Source organism: Phaethon aethereus (genome assembly GCF_964289735.1).
Source record: "Phaethon aethereus genome assembly, chromosome: 6".
Lineage (NCBI taxonomy): Eukaryota > Metazoa > Chordata > Aves > Phaethontiformes > Phaethontidae > Phaethon > Phaethon aethereus.
This window is the reverse complement of record NC_138580.1, coordinates 43,654,673-43,678,357: the sequence shown is the minus strand read 5'-3', so window position 1 is coordinate 43,678,357 and position 23,685 is coordinate 43,654,673. Positions and strand designations below refer to the sequence as shown.

General features: G+C 48.7%; 1 protein-coding gene across 1 annotated transcript in view; it reads left to right on the top strand.

Annotated features, from left to right (window-relative positions):
• Positions 1–23,005, top strand: part of SLX9 (SLX9 ribosome biogenesis factor) — a gene marked incomplete at both ends in the record, with an annotated part of 58,213 nt that extends 35,208 nt beyond the window's left edge. The window contains 4 exons of the mRNA XM_082001497.1: positions 10,836–10,904; positions 14,900–15,047; positions 20,434–20,502; positions 22,879–23,005. Of these exons, the coding sequence (XP_081857623.1) occupies positions 10,836–10,904; positions 14,900–15,047; positions 20,434–20,502; positions 22,879–23,005 (413 nt within the window). The remainder of the gene's footprint in view (positions 1–10,835; positions 10,905–14,899; positions 15,048–20,433; positions 20,503–22,878) is intronic.
• Positions 23,006–23,685: the final 680 nt, after the last annotated feature.

Here is a 23,685-nt window from a genome sequence, read left to right as displayed (position 1 = left end):
GCAGGAATGGAAAGGGTATTTTGGTGCAAATATCTTTAAAATATAAGCCTGCAAGGCATTGTCAAAAAGCATAGGGATGTTTCCATATTCTGTCTCCCTTAGTAAGCCCTAAGGAGTGAATTTACCCATTGGTAAACATGAATTACTTTTGGTCTCAGAATAAATCTCATTCCAGATATGTGTTGCTCTTTAAGCTTTTATGGAAATTATATTCTATTCTTCTCACTGCTCCCTATCAAAACTGCAATATCTACACAAATATCTTTTGTGCTGTGTATTTCTTTGTTGTTAAAATAGAAATTTTTATCCTTTCTAAGGTGACTTGCTGACTGTCCAACTTGTGCCATGGCCTCCCTGGAGTCTACCTCAGTGGTCCAACTTGGTGGTGTTCATGGTTTTGTATGAAGCTTAAAAATAGTTGCTGCAGGAGGTGAAGACAGCTCAGAGCTACACCTCCGCGTGCCCCCAGTACCTTGTTTTCAGGTTGCGATGGCAAACCTATGAGTCATTGCCGTACAGATGCGTGCTCGAAGGAACTGTGTTGCCAAGGTGACTTTTCAAATACTGTTTTTACAAGGGCAGGTCTTTTCTGACAAGGGACCCACAGATCTGTGCGCTTTCCTTGCTGCATACAAACTGAGGGTGGGCTCTAAAGGGGATGGATCTGTCCATATCACGCTGGCCAGCCACAGAGTGGGTTTTGTCCTGTCGGGGCAGCTGGGAAGCTCTAGCTCTCTGTGCTTCTAGCGCTCTTGCCTTATGGAAAACAAAATGGAAAGCAAAACCCTGCTACTCTGTGTGATCGGCGTGTGTTGAGGCTGGAGTCAAGGGCTGATCTGCACTAGGCTTGTTTGCCCTGCTGGTGGCATTGATCTTTTTTTGAAATCAGCAGCAGGCGAGGGTAGGGATTAAAAATCTTCCACAGTGCTTTCCCATGCCATGCCAGGCAAGTGTTTTGTTTTTATGGCAGGTATCTTTCCCAATGGCTAGCCCCACTATAGAGGCATTGAAAATAGGTGCACCTATGAAATATCTGGCTTTTTTGTTTTAGATGTTGCACATAATCACAAAATTGTTAAGATTGGAAGGAAGTTCTCAAGATGATCTAGTTCAGTCCCTGCTCAAGGAGGGTCATGTACAGCAGATTCTCCAGGACTGTGTCTAGTCAGGTTTTGAATATCTCCATGGATGGAGGCCTGGAGACTCCATAACCTCTTTGGGCAACCTGTTCCAGTATTTGACTAACTTCACAGTAAAAAAACAAACAAACAAACTTTAAAAAGTTGTCCCAAACCCAAGTGTGCCTCTTGTCCTGTCATTGGGCACCACTGGGAATAGTCTCGCTCTTTCTTCTCCTTCCTTCCCATCAGGTGTTCATGCACATTGATAAGACTTCCCCTAAGCCACCTCTCTTCCAGATCTCTCAGCCTCTCCTCAAGTGAAAGATGCTCCAGTCCCTTAATCATCTTAGTGGCCGTTAGCTGGATTCACTCCAGTACATCCATATCTTTCTTGTACTGGGGAGCCCAGAACTGGACCCATCACTCCAGGTGTGGCCTCCCCAGTGCTGAGCAGAAGGGAAGGATCACCTCCCTTGACCCACTGGCAATCATCCTCCTAAAGCATCCCAGGTCACCATTGGCCTTTGCTGCAAGGGCATGTTTCTGGCTCATGTTCAGCTTGGTGGCCACCAGGACCCCAGGCCTTTTCAGCAAAGATGCTCTCCAGCTGGTCAGACACTCCCTGGAATATATGACAGGGGAGGAGAGGAGGCAGGTGGAGAAGAGGAAGACAGTGATGGAGGCGAGTGCAGTGCTGAGCCGGGGGAAGGGTCCATTGGTAGAAGGCTGTGACAGCATCTGTGGGTGTGCGCACCCTTCACAGCCATTCGGGAGGGGTCGGCTCTAACCCACTTGCTTTGATTTTGACCTTTCTCACCAATTGCACAGGCGTCTTTTAGCTAACGGTGTTATGATTCCACATCCAGCTCAATGGAGAGATTCCAAGTACCTTGTAGCAGAGTGCAGTCTGCCCTTGCTGTAAGCCATTCTCAAAGGTCAGGGCTTAAAAATGGGAACACAGCCTCTTATCTCTTCCGTAGCCTTTTTACATGTGATATAATGTTCAGGGCGTTCTTCACCACTTCTGTGGCTGTCATCCTTGTCTCTCTAGCCTTTTCATGTTGAAGGTATAACTACATGTGTCAGTCATGCTTGCACAAGGTAAGTGCCCCCAACACACAATCTGGAAAGTGATGTGGCTATTTAATTTTGGGTTTGTTTGACTTTAAGCACGGCATTTGAGACTGCATGCTATTGAGAGCTCGGGGCCTGAACTCTCAAATCTCTAGGGATTTTTTTTCGGAAACCATCTCTGCAGAGAGCAAGTGCACTCCTTCTTGCTGAAGGGAGCAGAATTTTGGAAGAAATGTCAAATTGTTCAAAACTTGAGAAAGAAATAGGTCAGAAATGTCTGTGGCAGAGATGAGAAGAGGATAGTAATGAGGCTGCTTTCAGTCCTAGCTTACACCACAGCTGACCCAGGCTGCACATGCATGGGCTGCTGCGGAGTGCTTCATACCCCAGGCTTATGTGCTACTTCCCAGAAATAGGGTGAGTGCTGAAAGGAGGAGGAGGAGGAGCAGCTTGCTTCCATGGACAAGGGAAGGAATTGGCAGTGGAACAGAGACGCTGCAAATCCTGTCAGACCAGGTTTCGTTCCCAGCAGGAGCAGGGAAGCAGGTATAGCGGACGTACTCCCAAGGCAGGTTACGTGCAAAACTTTTGCTAAGGCTGCGAGCCGCAGCTTTGGAGAGGCTGACGCCTTTGGGAAGTGAGGGCTGCCCCTGCTCCCAGGAGAGCATTCCCCCTGAGAGTCAGATGTTGAGGGCTTCGCATACCACTGTTGTCCCTTATATCTGAACTACAGGGGAGGAAGCTGCTTTGCTGTATGGTAATGCTTAATGCCGGTGTACAAGCTCACCAGCTTTCTAACCTGAGAGCTGGCAGAGGTGCCAGCTTCGTGTTTCTTAAGGAATATCTTGAGCAGATTAGCCTCGTTTCCCTTAGGTGAGGGAGGGAAGTGCATGGTGGCACTGCAGGTCTGGGTTTCCCTGGTGCTGTCTGAAGCAGCATTTGGCTTCAGCTCCACCATCTTCCAGTTCTTGGAGACTTGACTCTTCAGCTTCTTCATGAACAATGAAAGCAAAGAAAGCTTGGTCGATTCTCCTCTCTGAGGAGGCTGGGACCATGAAGTCTCCCTCAGAAGCCAGCTTGTGGGGTTTCTCTGCTAGCAGTAGCAAGGCAGGAGGTTGGAGGTGGTCAGGTTTCTTGGCTGAGTGTGGAAAAAACGAGGCTCTGCTTCAGACATACAGCTCCTTGGATCAGCTTGATTGCAAGAAGGCTTTGCCATTCTTTCTGCCTTACATGCAGACACGGCAAATTCTCATCTTCTGTGGCTGTTCCCAGTGTAATTTGCTGTGATCAGAGAAGGGTGTGCAGGAAGGACAAGGTCGCTTGTCATGAAACCTGGAAGAAATCTCATGAACTGAGCTGTTGGGAGCGTCTCAAACATGCACTGATGCCCTAGCCCCTTGCTTCGCTTCTCTTTGGACTGGGTGACCTTTTGTAAGGCTAGAACTGAAGCAGTACTTGCTGAGAGCTGCTGGGCATAAAATTCACTGTGATCACAGGTATTTAAACTGTTCATGGCGCTGCACAGAAAGCAAATACATGCCAGAGGAAGCAAAAAAAAAAGTCAGCTTTTTCAGACATGCCATTCCTTGGCAAATAAGAATATTGTATTTGCACTGTGGAACTTCAGGATACTTTTGGAGGTCATCTTGCTTTTTTGTTGGAAGAGATGTACACATACTTGATGCATGTATATCACCCTTTTTTTTTTTCCTGTGGACAAGAAAAGGGGCAGGGGTGAATTGAAATGTCTTTTCTTGAAAGCAAACTCATTCTCCCAAAGCTGGAAAACCCTGTTTCTTAAATGAAATCACACCTGGTCTTGCAAAGTCCCTGACATGGCATGGGTTTCCCAGGGCACCTGTCTGTGGGTGAGCCTTTCTGCATTTTTTTGTGTGGTTTTTGAAGTATTACAGCTCGGGGAGTACTGAGAACTGTTTTTTTTTTCTGGGTGCAGGAGAGACATGAGGGGAAATAAGTAGAAAGTAATCCAGCATCTTTTCTTGCAAAGAGGTGTTGAATCCAGGCAGCAAGCTGACCTGTCTGGTTGGTGAGGATACACAACTGGGGATGCTTTTTCTAGCAAATGATGTGGAGCTCCTGTACTGGTACAAAAACATCCTTGGTAGTTGCACTTTTTGCCAAATGGTGGTTTTGTCTGACCAGGGAAGCCTTTGAGAAAGAGGTGAGGAGCTGTCTCATTCTCTGCGTCAATGCTCACTGGCAGAACAGCAAGAGGGTTCCTCCAAGTCTGGGCATAGAGGTTGGTTTGGCTGTTGCTCACTGTAGTCATCTAAGAATCCCAAAGAAAGGACAGCCAAATGTGTAAGCAGCAGGAAAAAAGGATTCTAAGTGGTAACACCTATGTTATTCAGGCAAAACCGTGTATCTCCAATGTAATAAGGGCAAATTAGTTTAAAGGAAAAACTGTTTAAAAAAGGTTACGTTCCACATGCAGAGTTTCAAGAGCTCTCGTAGATGTCAAATGGTTACCACTCGTCCCCTTGGGTTTGCTTAAAGCCAGGCTTTCTGAAAGATGAGTTAAATACTTGGTTCACTTTGTAGGCAAGTCCTCTTCTTCCTGTAGGCGCCAGCAAATGGACTTGCAGATCCTGGTGGATGAAAAGCTGGACATGAGCCGGCAATGTGCGCTCGCAGCCCAGAAGTCAACCATGTCCTGGGCTGCCCCCAAAGCCGCGTGGCCAGCAGGGCGAGGGAGGGGATTCTGCCCCTCTGCCCCGCTCTGGGGAGACCTCCCTGCAGTGCTGCATCCGGCTCTGGAGCCCTGGGCACAGGAGAGACACGGACCTGCTGGAGCGGGGCCAGAGGAGGCCCCAGCAATGCTCCGAGGGCTGGAACAGCTCTGCTGGGAGGACAGGCTGGGAGAGCTGGGGGGGCTCAGCCTGGGGCAGAGAAGGCTCCGGGGAGACCTTCCTGCAGCTGCCAGGGCTGAGAGGGGCCTATAAGAAAGATGGGGACAGACTTTTTACAAGGGTATGTAGTGATTGGACAAGGGGTAACAGTTTTAAATTAAAAGAGGGTAGATTTTGACTAGGTAGAAGGAATAAATTTTTCCCAATGAGGGTGGTGAAACCCTGACCCAGGTTGCCCAGAGAGGTGGTCGATGCCCCATCCCTGGAAACACCCCAGGTCAGGTTGGGTGGGGCTCTGACCGACCTGCTTGAGTTGAAGATGTCCCTGCTTACTGCAGGGGGTTGGTGGCCTTGAAAGGTCCCTTCCAACCCAAACCGTTCTGTGATTTATGACTTTTACAGCTGTTCTATCTCCTGTGGGTCATGGCTGCATCTCATAATACTTTCCTGGTCAGGAAGGGGAGAAGCAGCATGGCCTGTCTGGTATCAAACAGTGGCACTGTCTGTCTGGTATCCTGTGTTTCATTCTCCTTCCTCAGTCTCACCGCCTACCCAGTGACTCAGCAGGACATGCTGATAGTAAATACACTTTTTTTTCAATTTTTTATGAGAAACTCTCCAAAACCAGCAAAATGTATGTGAAAAAAGAAGCATTTCACTGCCCTGAACTAGCGATGGCTCTGACCTAATTTGTCGCCCTCCAGGGTGTTCACAGGAGGATGGAGGTAATACAGGAAAGGCACTAATGGATATTCATGAACAAAATTAAAGCAGAGGCCATGTGGTTGTCCTGCTGTCCCCCAGTACTACTTCTGTGGAATTTTCTCCCCTACAGAAATCACCGTGGGGTACTTCTCCCTCTGACTCCACATGTTTGTACCCTGTACGTGTTTTACGGGGAGGATAACTCCTGAAATAAGCTGACCTTTACCAAGAGCAAAAGATAACTTTTCCCAGGGAGGAGCCTGCGACCTGGCAGATGAGATGAGCTCTTTGGGGCAGCCATAGCTTCTCCATCAGAAGGCTCACAGTGGTTTCTGGGATCTCTCTGTGCCATGAGCTGGCAATGCTCCTGCCTCGCACAAGGCATTTTGTAGTCCTTGTGGCACGCTTGGTTCAGGAATTTAGGTTCCCTGAGACATGTTACCTCTTTCTGCCTTGGTTATGAAAATAACCTTCCAGCTGCAAAAGTGGCTTTAAGGACAGTGGCAGTCCACTGGGCCACCCTGAGCATCCTGTGTGTGCCTATCTGAGACTGACCCTTGAAATGGCAACCTCTGCTGGGGAGGGCTGCTGAGAGGGTGCAGGTGGGAAGACTGAGGACTTCTGAGGAGTGAAAAATGCCTGGGGCAGAGGAGGAAGGTGGTACTTTTACCTTGTGGCAGGGGCTGAGCGTGCCTGCAGCAGTTAAGACATCACTTGGGAGGACAGACTTTGTTTCCAGAGTTGCCTTTTGCAGACTACTGTGCAGATTGTGACTTCTCGGTCACCTCCTGAGGGGAGCTGCTCCTGCTTCAGATGGCATGTCACTTGTGCACTTATGCGGCTAACTAGAGATGAGTCTTAGCTCTTCTGCAGAGGGAGGTTTCGTGCCCTTGCTGTAGCTGGTCAGAGCCCGGGGATGTTTACCAGGCCTGACGGAGGCATGACCTTGGCGTAAGGACATGGGTCGCACAGCTCCTCCGGGTCTTGGGTGGGAAGCTGGGCTTGAAAGTAGGCTCTATGTTAAATAACCAGGCAATCTGGAAGGGTTGAGAATGCAGATCCCACTTTAAATAGGATGCCTTCCTCACTGAGGGCAAGAGCCTGCGTGCTGGTGTAATGATTAAGCGTGAACAAAAATAATGTAGCTTGTTTTGGAACATAAAAAGCAAATGCTGTATCCATGGTGAAGCCTGCCCTGTCCCAGCACGGGCTGTCATCATCTCTTCCAACACTGGTTGCCGAGCCTCCTTAGGGTGGAGGGGCTTGGACTGGCTAAAACCCAAACACTCCCCCGCCATGGTCTCTGTGCACCACGTACAGGCCACCAAGCTGTCTCTGGGGGCTCCTCTAAGAGCAAGGGGGCAAAGAGCCTGGGTGTCAGCCCCCAGTCAGTGCTTTGTGCAGGAGAGGCGGAGTGGGAGGTCGCCTGGCTGGGAGCTGAGCTGCTGGATGAGATGAGGGCAGCTCCCGCAGAGCACCGTCTCTGCTGGAGGACATCTTCGCTGACTTTCTGCCTGGCCTGTGTTGCCCCTCAACTTTCTTCCTAGAGGAAAGAGAATACCTTCAGGAGTTCTGCACTGGCATCTGTCAGGTCACACCACTGTTGCGTTTGCCCCAGGAGACCGGCTTACCATTTCCCAGGCCCTTCCAGTGTAAAAGGGTATCAGCCAATTTACAAGTGACACTATGTAATTTTTAAAAAAAACAAACCAAGAAAACCCCAAAAGACACCCAGTCTTCTGCTTTTGGGTGTGCTCTCTGAATTTCTTTAGTGAACTCGTCCCACAGCTGTAGGCATATGCTCATTTTTGCTGCTGTTACACAACTGAGGCTAAAATTAACACATCTGTTGTTGTTTAACTTCAATTTATACGGTACCCTGTTTTGCCAAAATACTATGTTTTGAGCAGCAACAGCTTTACTGTTATGTATCATCGAAGTTCTGGGAATAATACTTAATACTACGTGCTATTTCTTAATAGCTCGTACCGAAGGGGGCACTTGGTGCTTCACTGCAGCTGTGCACAGTGGGGAGCAGATGCCCGGTGCGGGAGGACCCTCCTCTCTTCGTGTGGCATTGCACAGGCACCGGTTTATTTGCTATTTCTGCTCAGACTTGATATTTCTGCTCATGGCCAAGTCCTCAAAGTAATGTGGTTTCCTGGAACTGTGAAGCCTGTGTTTTCACCCTCACAGTTGTGGAGTCAAACTTAAATAGTGGGATCTTGGGGCTCAGGGAAGCCTGTAGTGTTACGGCTTTAATGCAGTCCGGCTTCTTTCTGAATGCCTAGAAAGGATAAAATGGAGACTTTTAAGGTAGTATATATATTTTTAGTCCAAGGGGTCCTTTATGAAAAGTAGTCATCTATATACAATTTATTTTTTTTTAGTCTAAGGAGTCGTTTACCAAAAAAACTCAACCTTTCTGAAGTGAAGGAAGCTGTACTGAAAAATAATCTGCTTGTCTGTCGTGAAAGCAGGATCCTGAGAATTGTCAGGACTAGAATCAGATGCTTCATGTAGGAGGCAAAAAGCTATTGTTTTGGGTTTTTTTTAATCTGTTTGTGTTTGAGATGTTTTGTACTGCGCAGATCAGACGGAAGAAAAAACACATCCTTGCTGAAAGGAATAATTGTCAAGTTTACTGTATGTAAATTACCCTCAGCTAATATAAGTGGGTTTTGCTTCACCTTTCTTCTGTGCACAAGGCTTCAAAGGCAAGTGTTGTTAAATTACATGTGGAATGGGCCGGGGGGCACCCAAACCCTTCAGATTTTACAGAAAAATAATTAAACTGGAGCTGCAGTCTGGCTTTGATCTCAGAGGTGCTTGCAAGCTAAATAAAAATAAAAGACTACCTTGGGGACAGTCTGTGCCGTTAATTAACTAGCTAAATTCTGCCTCCACTGTTCTCCAGTGGCTTTCCAGCGGCTTTGGCACTCGGCGTCGTGCCTGCAAGTTGCCAAACACAACTTGGCACCTTCCAGCAGCAAAACAACCTCCTGAGGGGCGGGGAGGGATGCATAAAATGGAGGTGTCCGGGGAGCTGGCAGTGAAAAAGGGCAGAAACCGGCCGTTTCACCAGGTGCTCGCGGTGGGCAGAGGAGGGCCCCGGCTCCCCTCCCTGCGCCCCTCTGGTGGCCTGCGGCTACGGGCCCCGGCCTGCAGCGAGGCTGGGCTGCTGCCAGGAAAACAGCTTTTGTGTTTCCTTAAATATTCTGCTGCTGTTTGGGGAGGGGGAGAAAAAAAATCTGAATCGATGTTATTACTAGAATTGGCCAGCTGGCTGAAATTTTTTTTTTTTTTTTTTTTTTTTTTAATTTTCACTAACAAGTCCCGCCAGGCGCTGCTTTCCCAATGCAGTAATGAGCGTGTTTTCAGACGAGGGGGCACATGTCCCCGGCACTGCCGCCGCTGAAACCCGGGCAGGCTCGGGCAGGGCGGAGGTGCCTCGTGCAGGCCGCCCCTCGGCATCAGCAGGGCGTGACTTGCGTTTTGGCCTCTCGCGAGTCATCCTTTTTTTCCCCTGAAACCACAGAAACGTGGGGCGATGGGGGGTGGGGGTAGCCAGGAGTTGGTTATTGGAACGTGCAATTAGTTGTTTTAGCATCTGCTTTGATACCACAGCAAATGGATTGAGGAAATTTGGCCTTAACAAGACGGGATGTTTGTCTCTGGCTGGCCCCGTGTCCCGGCGGGCTGGCCTGCTGGCCCGGGCCTAGCAGGGTGCCCGTGCGTTGGTGCTTTTTGCAGGAGACGGAAGAATGGACAGCAGCATCAGTCACACACAAACCCTTCAGGGCGTCCCTGAGCTTTGTAACTGAGTGGTGGCTTCTAGGCATGGTTTTATTTCTTGCTTCTTGGGTGCATTGACTGCAGTAACGTATTTTTCTGGGACACGAGGCAGTGAAAGCTACAGCTTCGTTCTCCGTGTCCTCTGGAAACTCAAAACATGGTGGTGGTTGTTGGCTTTATGGAGAAGTCCTCCCAGCCCCAGCAGGCTTGTTCTGATCTTAAGGCATTGAAATTACTAAATTATGATCCTGCTTTTGTTTAAATCATCCTGAAAGATTCGCAGCCTCCGAGAAGTTGTCCACAGTTAGTTGTTTTCAGAGTTGCGTTGAATTGTTTTCTCTTGTGTATTTTGGGGAGAAAAAGGGTATTTTTTCTCTTCCTCCGTTGGCATTCCTGTAGCAGTATTTCCAGCACATTTCAAGAGAAAAGTTGACTAAAGTCAATTTTGCTTTAAACACTGAAGATAAAATTTTATAGCGTCTGCAACGGATCTCCAGTAAAAATATTTGTGACGTTACTTTACTGGGTATGGGATATCAGTGATCAACAGCTGGTTTCCAAATACTGAATTTGGTATGTAGTAGGTACTAGCCTTTTTTACAAGCTGTTAGTAGTTGGCTGTTCCTTAGGGATGCCACAGAACCGCGTATTTCAGACCCTTTTCAGTCCTTTCCCTGCCTGCCGTGTGCTGTCCGGGCAGGCGTTGAGGTCATTGGGCAGGCAGATGCCTATAGCCGTGCCAGGCTGCCATTCCCCCTTCTACCCTCGCCCATGTCTGCAGCCCGAGTTTTCCTTCTTCCTAGCTTTATTGGCGTGCATATTTTCAGATTAAAACTTGCTTTTTGCTCCCAGTTCTGGAACCTGTAGGTCCTCCCATCACTTCCAGCTAGTCTTCAAAGAAGATGCCAGCTCCCAGGCCAGGTTCATGCAGGAGTGCAGGACAGGGGGCAAGGGTCTCTCAAAAAGCTTTTCTCAAAGAGCTACCTGGCCTGAGAAAACAGGGCCTATGGTGCTGATGATCCAATCTACTTGCCCGTTTCTTATTTCTTCACTCACAGCGAGCTGGGTTTGATTTGCTTGGCTACAAGTTGAGGTGCAGTGTAGCCCCCGGTTTGCCTGCAGCCTGCCCAACCTGCCAGCAAGTTCAAAATCATCAAGGGTTGAACAAAATATTATGGACTCTGCTATCTTTGGGAAGTGTCCAGCACTGAATCTGTGTGCAGGAGCCAGGCTCCATCTCAATGTCTCTCTTTTCCTCTTTTCCTTCCAGGTTTAGAAGAAAAAACAATTCTTTCTAAAAAAGAAAAAATGAAGATGAGGAAAGAAAGATGGCTACAGAGTAAGTACTCCTCCGAAGCACGGTGGTACCGCAGGCATCACGGAGTGTGGCTCTGTTGGATCCCTCTGTACATGGGGTGTGAGTGGGAGTGTTGGGCAGTGTCGGGGGAGGCTGAATGCTTCTCAGAAACCTTCACATCTGGTCCTCAGCACAGCGGGTAGAAGTCCCAGGTATTGTTTCTCAGTGTTTAGCACCGAGATCGAGTCATTGCCCCAAACCTACTTTTGATCTTCCTCCATGCGTAAATATAAGTGACTACATAAAACCTTTCTTTATCCAGATAGGACGCTGTGCCCATGTATGTTTAGCGTGTTTCTGTATCTCTTAAAGCTCTGGTACGGATCTGGCTAGCTGTATAGCAGAGCTGCTCCTCCGTGAGGAGCTGTGGGCACAGTAGAACAGGCTGGAGCTGAGCCTCACGCAGCCGCCAGCTCATCCCAGGCCCCTGTGGTGAAAGCCTGCAGTGGGCCCTCCAGCCCTTCAGAAAGGGAGGTCTCTGGATGCTGCTGGTTGCGTTACTGCCCTTTCCCATGTACCACAGGTCAGTGAACCCACTTAACAGACAGTCTGGCCTTTCTCGAGGTTGTGAAATACAAACTAGACAGAACCATCGCATGGCAGAAATGCTTCTTGTTTCCTGTGGGAAGTGTCTGTGTTTTTGCTTCGAGTATCTCAGCACAGTAAGAGACACCCGGTGTAGCAGAGGGATTCCTCTTGCCACCTGGAACTGTTCTTGGGACAGGCTTTTCCCTTAAAACCTTTCTGCCCAACCGAGTTACTGACAGCCTGTGCTTGGAGCTGAGGGATGGGGTTTCTGCTGCACTATGTGCTCTCTGCTCCTGAGCTCTGAGCTCAAGTCCATCACCCTGTGATTTCACCAGTCACAGTGAAGGTGTTTCTGGCTCCTTTTACATAAAAAGCTGATAATTTAACACCATGAGCGTGGAGGAAACCTCCTCCCTATCACCAGCCAACAACTCCCAAGTGTCTTTGACATCTGCAACCCTCGGTGTCCCTGTTGGGCACAAAGCATAGACGGCTGTGCTGGTCTGAACGTCTGGCCTGCTGCTGCAATTTCAGTGCTCCTAAAGGTCTCTCCTTGCCTGATACTGCTATGGGAACAGAGGAGGGGACTGCTGGAGCACAGCTGAGCTTTCCTCCCCTGATACCAGGACTGGTACCAGGTGCTGTGGAGGAAGGTAAGTCCTCAGCAGCATTTTATGACAGAACCCACAGTAAAAGGCGTACATGGGACTTGTGTCTTCTGCAAGAAACAGAGGGCACGCTCCTGCAGTTAGGTGATGGCACTGCTCCCATAGTGAGGGAACAAGGAAGTAGGAAAAGCCCAGGAGCAGGATCCCTACACTCTCTTAATCCTGCCTGCCAGCATATATGCCTTTGTAGCATCAGTCTTTCTCAAGATCACATATGTTATTTTGGCCCTGCCGTGGCCTCTTTCCTCCTCTCTTGTCTGAAGTTACTAGGCTGAGGGAATACAAATGAAATGCAGAGGCTTTGCTTTGGGGAGAACACCCAGATGGGAAACTTCAGGCCAAATTATCTCTGTCTTAGAAGATAGTAGGTATCTGAAGTGCTTTACAGATACAGAAGTACCTAAGTTGTTTGCTCTCTTAACTCCCCCACTAAACTTGTGGCCAGTTGGCAAATACCAACTTGCAAAACTTACCAAATATCCTTGCTAAGGATAGCAAGTACCCAGGGATTTCTGTAAGAAAAGTCAGCGAGTGTTAGTACCAGGTGTGCAGCTTGTTACAGAGAGAAATGGAATAGCTGGAAAGAGCCTATATAAACATCAATAAAGAAACTGGTAGTATTATTACTAGCTGATGGAGTGAAATGAACTGGTATTTCCAGAGATGGCGATTTTTAAATGAAACTTGGCATTCTAACATCATGACCTTAAAGAGCTGCAGTCAACCGAAGCACATTGATTTTTATTTGATGCGGATAAATCTGCCTGCTCCTTGCACCCCAAAAAGAGAACGCAACTTGGACTGCTGAAATTGTTATCATCACATCTCTGTTTTCCTAAATCTTCCCAAGAGTTTGTTGTTTCTTCTTGTCCCAGGGCTGCTTTTGTGACACTGGATGCCAAGACCCTGGGAACTAAAGTGCAGCCCAGTAGTGCAAACGCAAAATTAGAGATTTCTTCCATTCCAATAAATCATCTCAGGAGAGACTAAAGAGGGAAAAAATTTATGCAATGCTTCAGACATTAGAAGTATGCACATTTAAAAATATATATATCGCATGGCTCCTCAGATGAACAAGACTTCACAGGAAAAGAATTTGGGATGTTTGCGCAGAATCAGGTGTCTGAAAATTTTGAGCACATAACTGTTTATGAAAGCAGTGAAGTAGTCAGCTTCATAAAGCCAGACCAAAAAAAGAAGTGATGCAGAACAGAAAGCTATGTTCTTGGCAGGGATTGCTGTGAGGAGAAGCGTTTACAATCCAAATTTGTCACAAACATCCAAGTACAACAGAATTGCAGTTCATGAAAAACTGTTGCTCTTTGACTCAGCTGAGTTAGAGAGTGAACAAGACAAAGACATTACAGGAGCCAGTGGCTAGCCAGTGAATTTGAGTTCTGCTGTCTTGAATGTAGGCAGCAGGATTAGACCCAGAATTGCTGGTGGCATCTTGCCTGTGGTCTGTAGAGTGGGACTGGCTGCTTTTGTGTTCCTACCAAAAATACTTGTGCTGATTTAGTCCTGCTTCCATGGCCATGCTGCGTTGGAAGCCATTGGCCTCCCTGTGTCGCCAGCTTGGCCCCATGCTGCTGGCACTGTGCTCCGTCGTGTCCAGAGAAGGAGTTTCTAGCTCAGCACTGGTGCTCATCCTTGCAACACGCTCATTGTCCAAGGCAATAAGCAGAAGCCTGCTCTTCCGCTGCGGCCTCCGGGGTGCACATGCAGGAGGTGGAGTCCTCCAGTGTACCCTGCAGCACTGGTACCCCTCACGGGTGTCAAGGCAATGCAGTGGGTTTCCAGGTCCAGTGATCACTTGGCAGAAGGAAAGGGAGCTCAGGGATTGCACTGAACTCTGGTTGTTTCTTGTGGCATCATCAAAGGACTTCTGGGAGAGGTTGTGGCATCTTGGAGCTCAGCTGGAGGCTTGTAGCAGTGGTGGGCTTCTGTGGGCTGTCCTGGAGGAGAACATGATCTGCTGGGGCTCGCCCTGATGGCTGCTGGCTCTGTAAGGCTTGGGCAGCTGTGGGACCTATTTCTACGCCAGGGAGCCTCGAGGACTGAGGCGGAAACCTCCCATGGCCAAGCAGGGAGACTGTTGTCACACTTGTAGAGCCTTATGTGCCCACAGCCTTGCCCAGAGCTGCTGCAGGGAGACTGGTAAACATGGTGTCGGGGAAAAGCCAGCTGCCTCTGGTGCAGTGCTTTTCTAAGGGCCCAGTTTATCCAGCATCTGACTGGTTGAGCTCCACTATGAGTCATGAAGGTGAGACCTTGACTTGCTCCAAACTAAGCAAACAACTGAAATTAAGTCAATTTTTTTTGGCCTGTGCTAGGAGACCATTGTTTTGTCCTGGCAGCAAAGGAGAGATGGGCCTGTGACTGTTTAATGCCACATGTGGAGCTGACTGTATTTGGTCTGTCTCTTCCCCTCTTGTTTCTCTCCTCCAATTCCATGCAAGGTCAGCATGTTTTTTTCCCACCCCAGGACTCCTGTGACGTGTTGCTGTGAGCAATGAACAGTCTTGCGCACCATGGTGCAAGGGGTGGAAATAGTTCAGCCAAAATCAGTCTGAGGAGTTCATTTAGAGATGTATGTAGTTATAAGAAAACACAACAAAGGAGGGAACTGCCCAGCTGCATTATTTTCAGTCTTTCCCTGGTTTAAATCACTTCTGGCCTGTGGTTCTGTAGATGGTGAAGCAGCCTATGAATTTCTTAGCTCAAGGGCTCTCTCTTGCAAACAATTCCCCTTCCTCCAGTAATGTCTTGCTTCTAATTCAGAAATAGAAAGTGTGAAACTAGCCAAGCAGAAGCAAAAAGCTGAAGCAAAGCGGAAAGCAACACCTGTGGTGGGAGACATGCAGCCGTTGATGGAAGCCCTACCTGAGCTCTCCGACCTGACCACAGGTGGCAGGAAGCCACCCAAGAGGTATGTGCCATTTGGGGATGGGCCATGTGTTTCCCTTTTTCCTGCAGGACAAAGTGCTCTTCAGCTCAGCTTGTAGCTGCAGGCAATGCAAACTTGATGCCAGTGGTCGGGAGAACAGGCCTCATCCTCAACTCCATTTTGCTCCTTTCCGTGCTTCACTTGCCACAAGACAGCTTAAATGTGTCTTCTGAATCCACAGCTAAGAGGGAAACTGTATTGCTCGTATGAGTCTTGGCATGAGACAGGCTGGGAGCAACCAGATGTCCTGGGAGTTGCAGGAGTGACTCACAGGTGTCCAGAGTGTAATGCTGCTGAGCTCACCTGGGGATCTGGGCTTGAGGTGTGTTCTTTATGGTGAAAATTGTCCTCAACATAACTATCAGCAAATGGTGTTTGACTCAATAAGAGAAATCCGTTCTTTTCTAGTAGGTTATATCTGCAGCATTCAAAGGGGACAAATTCTTGTATTGCAAGTGGCGAAGACTGGGATAATGGCTTGCCCAAATTCACACAGCTCAGGTGTGACAGAGGGGAGTAGATCTGGAGAGTCAGGGTCCAGCGCACAGTGCTGCCTGCTAAAATTTTTTACTCCCTTCCCATGTGAGCCTCTGGCCATGTTGCAGCCTGCCAGACCTCCAGGCTTTCTCCTGAGGCAGTTCAAGCCCTTGGACAGAGCTTTGTGCTCTGGCCAGACTCTTTGTTCACCCCGTTAGCTTGGAATGTGACTTTGGACAAGAGCAGAAAGATGGTGTTTCCATTCCCTTTATTGAACTGAAAGAGAAGGGCTATTTCTGATCCTCTGAAACCCACATGTCAACCATCCCAGCCAGCCATAGGGTAGGTTCTGGTTGCCCTTACATTTTTTCCTTTTTAATGCAGTGCTCTGGCTGACCATCCAGTCAGTGTTGTAGCTGCTTTTGCATCTTCCAGTGCAGAATAAAAGCACTCTGCATGCTGCACAAATGCTTGTCCCTCCTCTCCAGTTGCTCAGTAGGGGTTGGAACTAGAAACCTGTTTTGGCTGTAATAAGAAAGCATTTGGATTAGAGAAGAAGTCAAGAAGGCAGCTGTCTGGCAAAGCACCCTCTTCTTTGGTTGCAGATCAAGGCTGGAGATACCATGAACCCTCTTGTGACTGACTTGCTGGATGCCCCAAAAATAAACTGACCCGGGTGGGACACCTATGCTCTGTAAGAGCATGGTTGAGTTGGCAGCTCCCTGTGCTTCTGGAAAGCTACTCCTCAGACAAACAGCAGCTATGAACCTTGCATGGGAAAGTATTTCCTTCCTTGACTTGGCTTCTAATTCTTTGAATAGCACTTTTTTTCTTTATACAGCCATTCAGTCAGCCTGCCCTCTCTTTCAGTGCGAATGAACAGCAAAAGTACAAGCAGAGTCTCAAGTCTTGCAGAGCACTGAGGGTTGGTTGGATGGTGTTCTGGACCAGGGCTCAGCCTGAGCCTGAAGAGGGCTTTGCCCCTTTCTGTGATGAGGTGCCACAACCACATGTGGCATCTGACTCCAGGTTGTGTTCAGGAGACATTCCCCCTCACCATTTTCCCCCAGCTCCCTTGGTGGCTGAGCCCCTGCTATCCAGGAGAGCGGCTTGCAGAAAGTACGTATTGGGGAGGGGGGACAGGTAGGGTGCTTTCTTTGGGGATTGCTTTCCTGGGTGGCTGCGTAATCTAGTACCAATACATGGTGTTGCTGCAGCCTGCAATTCTGGAGCAGCTCAAAAGATAGAGTAGAACTGGAAAAGGCTCAGTGGTGGCTGACAAGGATGATGGTGAAGGTTCTGGCACAACTTCTGTGCAAGGAGTGACTAAGCGAGCTGGGGAGTCCTCAGCCTGGACAGGAGGTAGAGGCAAAGAGGCTTGGGAATGTGATAGTCTGTAAAGTCGTGTGATGTGGTTAGGAAGTAATTCATTTCCTTTTCCAGTAAGAAATGAAAGACATGGTAGCTAGCAAGTAGCAGGTTCACTGCAAGCAGGAGGCTCACTGCTCTGCACAGCTGCTTGCTGCAGTGTGTCGTGGGTGAGGGAAGCCTGTGGCTTTAGGTGAAACCTGACAAATCCAGTGAGGAGAGCTCCTTGGGAGGGTTACTGCATGTATATAAACTGCAGCTGGCACAAGGTCTCTGAGCTGCAAATACTGGGGAGGATGTGGCTATACGCTGGCCAAAATGGTCCTTCCAGCTGCTGCAATCACTCTTTTATTCTGTAGTAAACTTTGTGTGTGGCACAGGTGGAAGCATTCAGTGGTTTGCACGAATCTCTAGCCTGACATCCTCAGAGAAGTACTGTTGGCTCCCTCTCTCTCCAAACCCAGACCTCCTGTGGGAGTGTGGCAGCCACACTTCTCCTTCTGGAAGCCTGATCTCATATCCTGGCTCTGTTGTCACTTTGGCTGCAAGGCTCTGGTGTCTAGAAAGCCCAGTGGGGCTGTGGCACAGCAGGGTAGAGAAGCCCAGCCTTGGCTGAAAATTTCGGGATTGGCCAGCACCATCTGCAGTCAGTGCAGTGGAGGTGGGAGCTTGGCACTGACTGATGTCACCCAGATTGCTTGTGACATGCCGACCAAAAACCAGTTGGTATTGCCAGTAACATACCCCCTCGGTACTGGCATGAAGGAGCTAACAGTGCTCTTCTTCCCCTTGCTGGCTTGTGGCTTCCTGGACTGCATGAGGATGTGTGTGCATAAGTGAAATAATCAAGAGGAGGCTTTTATAGGATTTGAATCATTACATAAATGAAGGATAATACTCTGGTGATTTGTCAGCATTATTAATAAAAGATTAGATTCTCCAGGAATTTGATCTCCTGCTGGAAGGGGAGCATTACAGTGAGGTTTTTATTCTGTTTTATAATGAATGAAGGCAATGAAGTGTAATGAAACAGGGCTACTAACACGATCCAAGTGAGCAGGCAGCATGCTGGTGGTTTGGTGAGGGAAATTCAGGCAGCAGCCTTTCGAACCTGCCAGACCAGTGGGGCAGAGCTGTTGAGTGGAACTGAAAAGCCTTCAGAAGCACTGAGCCCTTTAAAATAGCAGGGTGGCTGAAGGCAAAAGTGGGCTTGCACAGCCTGAAGCAGCCCCATGCCCTCGTGGTGTGCTGCAGAGGCAGCTGTCCCGAGAGGCACAGCCTCTGGGGCACGTGGTCTCATACGGCCCGGGATGTACTCTAGAAAGGCTTTTCTTTAAGCATCGTCACCCTCTGCAGAGCTACTCATCTTTGAAGGGACTGCCATGGCGACTTGGTGGCACACACAGATTTGGCACGCCTCTGCTCTGGTGACCTTGCGTTGCCATCCAGTTTGAGAAGGGGTTGCTCTGTGCTTCTGCGAGCGATCCAGGCAAACTGGGACAAGAAATTGTTCCTGTGCTGAGCAGTTAAGGGACATGAAAAGAGCAGAGATGCTTCCTGCTCTTTCTGTGTCTTGCAGTACCAGAGGACGCAGCAGTGTGACAGGAGCTGCTCGAACCCCTACAGCTGTTTGCTGCTCTTGCTGACCACTGTTACTCGTGAGCTTCCAGGCCTTTTGTGTAATGCCCGCTGTGCTGAGGTGACCTCAAGAGGGGCTGAAGGGTACAGGAGCAGCGTGTGGGCATTGATCTGCCCGGCTGCCATTTGTTGTACATGCTCTGTGCTGCACAGGCTGGCTGACGTACATCTACCCTGTTTGGGTTTGTCTGGGTTGGTAGGGAGCTTTGACGCTGGTGCACACTGTGCTGGGCTGAGGGTGATTCACGTGTGATCGGGGCGGTGGTGAGAGCAGCCCTCAGCAGCTTGGGTCCACCAGGATCCCCCCTGAGGAAAAATAAAATGGGCCAAGATGAGGAGAGGGAGAGATGAGGAAAAGGAGCAGGAGCTGATTGAGTAGAGAGGGATGGTGGAAGTGAGTGTGGTGAAGCAATATGGGGCAAGGGAGGACGAGGAAAGGAAGAATGGGGAAAAAAATGCAGAATAAAAGGATGGAGAGTAGTGGGTCAGAGAGGGAAATAGGAAGAGGAGGTCACTGTAACACTGCCAACAAGAGACCAGATCCTGCTGTCTTGAAGAGAAGGTGAGGGACTGTCATGTTCCCTAACGTTGAGAAAGCTGAAGGGCTCTGCGGCAGATCAGGTCGGGGAGACCTGGCTCCCCAGCACCCACCAGTAAGGGAAGGTTCCTCCTTGAGCCCTGCCCCATCAGAGGGGTGGGAGGAAGACCCTCTTCCCACCTTGGCCTGTGTGCTGGGCCTCAGCCCCAGGGCAAATCGGAGGGGAGCTGCTCTGTGAAGGCAGACCCTCTTCCCCACTTGCTTCTCCTGTTTACTTCTGTATCTGTGTAATCCTGAAGAAAGGAAGTTTCTTCTCCTTTCCTTAATGTCCACTTCTACCAACAACTCCCTTTGTGCACTTCAAGTCCCAAAAGCAGTCGCTGCCCTTCCTGCATGTCCCTTGCTTGGGCTCAGCACTTGGCTTTGTGGTAAATCTCTGCTGCTGCTTGGCTTTGGGCACCATGTGCTTCCAGCATCCTGTGCAGGATGGGATTACACCTCTGGCCTCCTTGGACTTTGCCCAGGAACAAGAAGTGGGTGCAGAGGGTGCAGACCTATGTCTGCTGCTGTTCCTTGGCTGCGCATAGTGCACCATCCTGTGTTCCTGCGAGTCCATCATCTCCGAACTTCCTGGGGTTCTAGAACCTATGTTTGGTGGCAAAAGCTGAAGCTATGCTGTTGTCCTTTCACTCTAGCTAATCTGTGTCTGACTTAAACTGCTAAACCTTTGGCGAGGATGTGTTCACAGGGGGAAAGGAATATTGTCATTCTTTAACTTAAAATATAAGTGACACCTTACACCCCAGTGGTCCTGCTGCTGGATCTGAAGCAGGGCTGGCAGTTCTCTCTTCTTGCTGAGTAACCGTGGCACTGTCTGTAAGTGATGTCTGCTGGTGCTGGAGCTCTGCAGCGTTAGCAAGGAACATGAGATGTGCAGAGGTGACACATGCCTGGTGGTGAGGGGAAGTTCGATGGGATCTTCTCGCTAAGCAACAGTATCGGTTTGACCTGGAGATTAGTGATAAGCAGAAAGTGATCTTGGCATGGACAGCTAATGACCAGTTCTAGAACTAAGTGATCTGATTTTTCCTTAGTGCATTTACCTCCTGCCCATTCGGTCCTGACTCCTAAGCTGTTGTCAGTCTGTGGCAGAAGAAGTTTGCATCTCCGTTACTGTCTGGCTATGGAAATAATTGCCTTTCAGGACAATTTCCATACAGGACAATTACCTATACTTTCTGGGAAGGCAGATGTAGAATCTCTGGACTCTTTCCACCTCCACAGTGACTGCTAAATTACTGCTCCTCTATAACACTCACTCACTTGTTTTGTTTCTTTTCTCCACAGCCATGTAAAAGCAAAGGCAGAACCAGCAGACTTCTGTCTGATGAAACAAGCTCAGAAACACCGTCTCTTGTAAGTACCCAATTATCAGAGTGTCCAGTCCCTGCTGAGCATTACAGAATGGTCAAAACTGGTAGAGTCATCTGGAGGTCATCTGGTCCAACCAGATGTGCTCAAGCAGGGTCACCTAGAACTTGTTGCCCACATCCATACAGCTTTTGAATATCTCCAGGGATGGAGATCACACAGCCTCTCTAGGCAGCTCGTTCCTGTGTTTCAGTCTTGCACACCTGAAGACCCTGCAAGAGGTGGCAGCTTTGATTTTCACCTTTACATAGTGCAGGGTGTTTGTAGGTGTCCTTCTGTCTTAGTCCCTATCAGACTCGGTCAATTCTAAATAGATTCAGTCTGCTTCTGTCTCATGTAAAATGTAAGTGAAGGGAGCACAGGAAACTGCACTTGCTCTGTTAAGAGTTCGCTTTCCCTGTCTCGTTGAAAAGAAAATGATGGCTTGGGCTCCTGTGTATGGTCTGTGGGGTTTCAGCACAAACCCACACCAACTGTTTTTTGTTTCTCCTGGCCACAGTTGTCATTTCTTGCTGTAGAAAGTGAGTATGTCTGTACAGTGTCCCTCTGTGTGTCATGGATGATGTGGTTATCAACCAGGTGGTGCATCCCTTGTCTTGGCTTGCTGCAACATCCAGCTGTGACTGAGCCTTTTGTGACACCAGGCCCATGTGGCTCTAGCTGACACCCTTCAGGAAAGCCTCCTGCGGTTGTGTAGGTGAGGAGCTCCTGGAACTCTGCATAGCCTCAGGAGCTACAGCTGCTCTGTTAGAACACTTCTGGGATGCTAACTTAGATGCCATACGTCTCTTAAGAGGGCATCTGTCTGTTGATATCTGCCAAACCTTTTCTTGTAAAATGAAGCACTAAATGCTTTTGAATAATTCCTGGACTTGATCTGGCAACTCCTTATTCCTCTGTATAATCTCTTTATACTGCCACCAGGCATCAAGAACTTCATTTCCCCTCAGCACAACTCTCCTGGGGCTAGGCACTGTGATCTGGCAGTGTTTGCCTTCTGTGATTCCTGTTTCCAGGATTGGTCAGTTCTGAGCCACTCAACTTTAAAATAAAGGATGAGGAGAACAGTCAGTCTACAGATCCCAGCACTGCCTCTCCAGCACACTCTGTGAAAACCCTCCTCTGTCTGAAACTGGCCAGTGTCAATGCTGGGAAGTCTTTCTGGATGAGTCCCTCCTCGGCTCATTGCAGAAGCCCCAGGCCATGGCCTTGAGTGCCACCAGTGAGTGTCTCTTTGTGCTGGAACTCATGGGTGAGGAACACTGCTTGAGGAGGGACTTGTATACAGATCTAAATCTGAATAGGCAACTCCACTGCCATCTTCTGTATCAGCAAGCCAATGATCCCGTATGGCCGCCCTCTTCTACTCTGCACAAAACTGGACAGATGCACTGACTAGTGGCACGTATCTTACCATAGTGGTCTGGGAAGTCTGTGCTCCTTGGGAGGGAAAAAAGTTTGGAGGAATGTCTTGGGGTTTATTTTCCAGGATGTTAGTTAGGACTGGAGGTTCCCTAAGCCTCACCTTATTGCCTCAACTGCCACAACCCATGCTTCAGGTTTGACATCTCTCTGTTCCTCTGTCAGGGGCAGGGCTGGTGTTGAAGAGAAGGACCATACTAGGGAGGGAACTAACTGTGTGCTGCAAGCTGAAGAGCACTCTGCTGATCCACAGCAACTACTGAGAGCATGGAGATGCGTGTCTGGCTGGGCTGTGGAGAGCCTGGCAGTCTGTCTGAGGGAGGGGGGAGGCTGCAATGGATGTGACTTCTGTGAAAACTCACTGTTTTTTATTTTACACCCCTGCTCTGTTCTTGTTCCTCCTTGCTTGCTTGCTTTTTAAGACAAGACCATTTCCACAGCAACCAGCTGTGACCAGGCATGCAGAGGTAATTCTGTCATGCTTCTCCCATGGTGTCTGACTAGTGTTGCATATAGGATTACCAAGCCTCTACATTGAGCAGTAAAGATGAGCTCTCAAAAGCAGAATCTGCTGTTGTGCTAGTGCAATCTGAAGTAGTTTTCATTCTTAGTGATTTACTAGATACCCACAGTCTCTTGATCCTGATTTACTAGGGAAAAGCTCTAAAAAAAACATTTTCAAGTGATGCTGGACACTAACGTGATTGTTTCTGTCTCTGTGGCATGAGATCCAGTCTCTGGCTGCCATAAAGCTGGCAGCAATTTGAGCTTTGCTCTTGAGTAAATTAGGTTTATTTGTTGCACTGTTTCTTTCTGAGGTTTACACCCAGGATCATTCTGTCTGTACAGAAACCCACTGCTTCACGAGTTCTGTTCTTACCTGCTCAGTTCCTTTTGCATGAGACACTTAGCATTTGTGTGGTGTTTTTCTTTCCTCAGAGAGGAGGAAGTGGCTCGGTTTCATGAGGTCATCACCAATCCCAGGTACAGAGCCAACCCCCTCATGGCCATCAGCGAGCATCTCTCCAAGAGGCTGAGGCAGGAGGAAGAAGGTAAACCCCTCTAGGGTGTCAGCTGGGACCAAACGTGCATGCTGGAGCTGGTGCGAGGGCTCCAGCCTGCAAAGGAGCACATCACTAACGTGACCTCTCAGCCACTTCAGTCCTTGGAAGCAGTTCAGCAGATTCTTTAACCCAACAGTCCTGTTTTCTGTCTGCAGGAATAATGCAGTTCTCTCCTGACAGTGGCGGCTGCTCCTTGGCAAGCAGCCTGCAGAGAGCAGGGTGTTCTGCGAGATCTTTGTGCAGACATTAAGCTTCCTGCGAAGTGTCTTGACACCTTTTCTCTTCTTGTGAGCAGGCAATTTCTTAAGTTGTGCCAGTGGCAATGTATCTGTTTTTTGTCATTTCCCTCCCCTTTCTGACAACTCTGTAACGAGATTCCCTACTGCTCTGTTGATGGTGGTTCAAGACCCCAAGCTGCGGAGCCCAGAAGGCTGTTGTAGATCTGTGTAAGGACTGATGCTGCTGTTCAGAGACGTTGTTTTATGTGAGAAATTTAGCTTTGGAATAAACATATCTTCACACAGTACTGAGTTTGTCTGGCTCTTGTTTTGGTAAATACTAATTGAAATACGGCCTTATTCCCATCACTGGAAAAATGACGTAAAAGAATGGGTTTTTTCGATGCGTACAGTGAACCACTAGACTGATGCGGCGGCATGCAACAGAAGCGACATGAAATCAC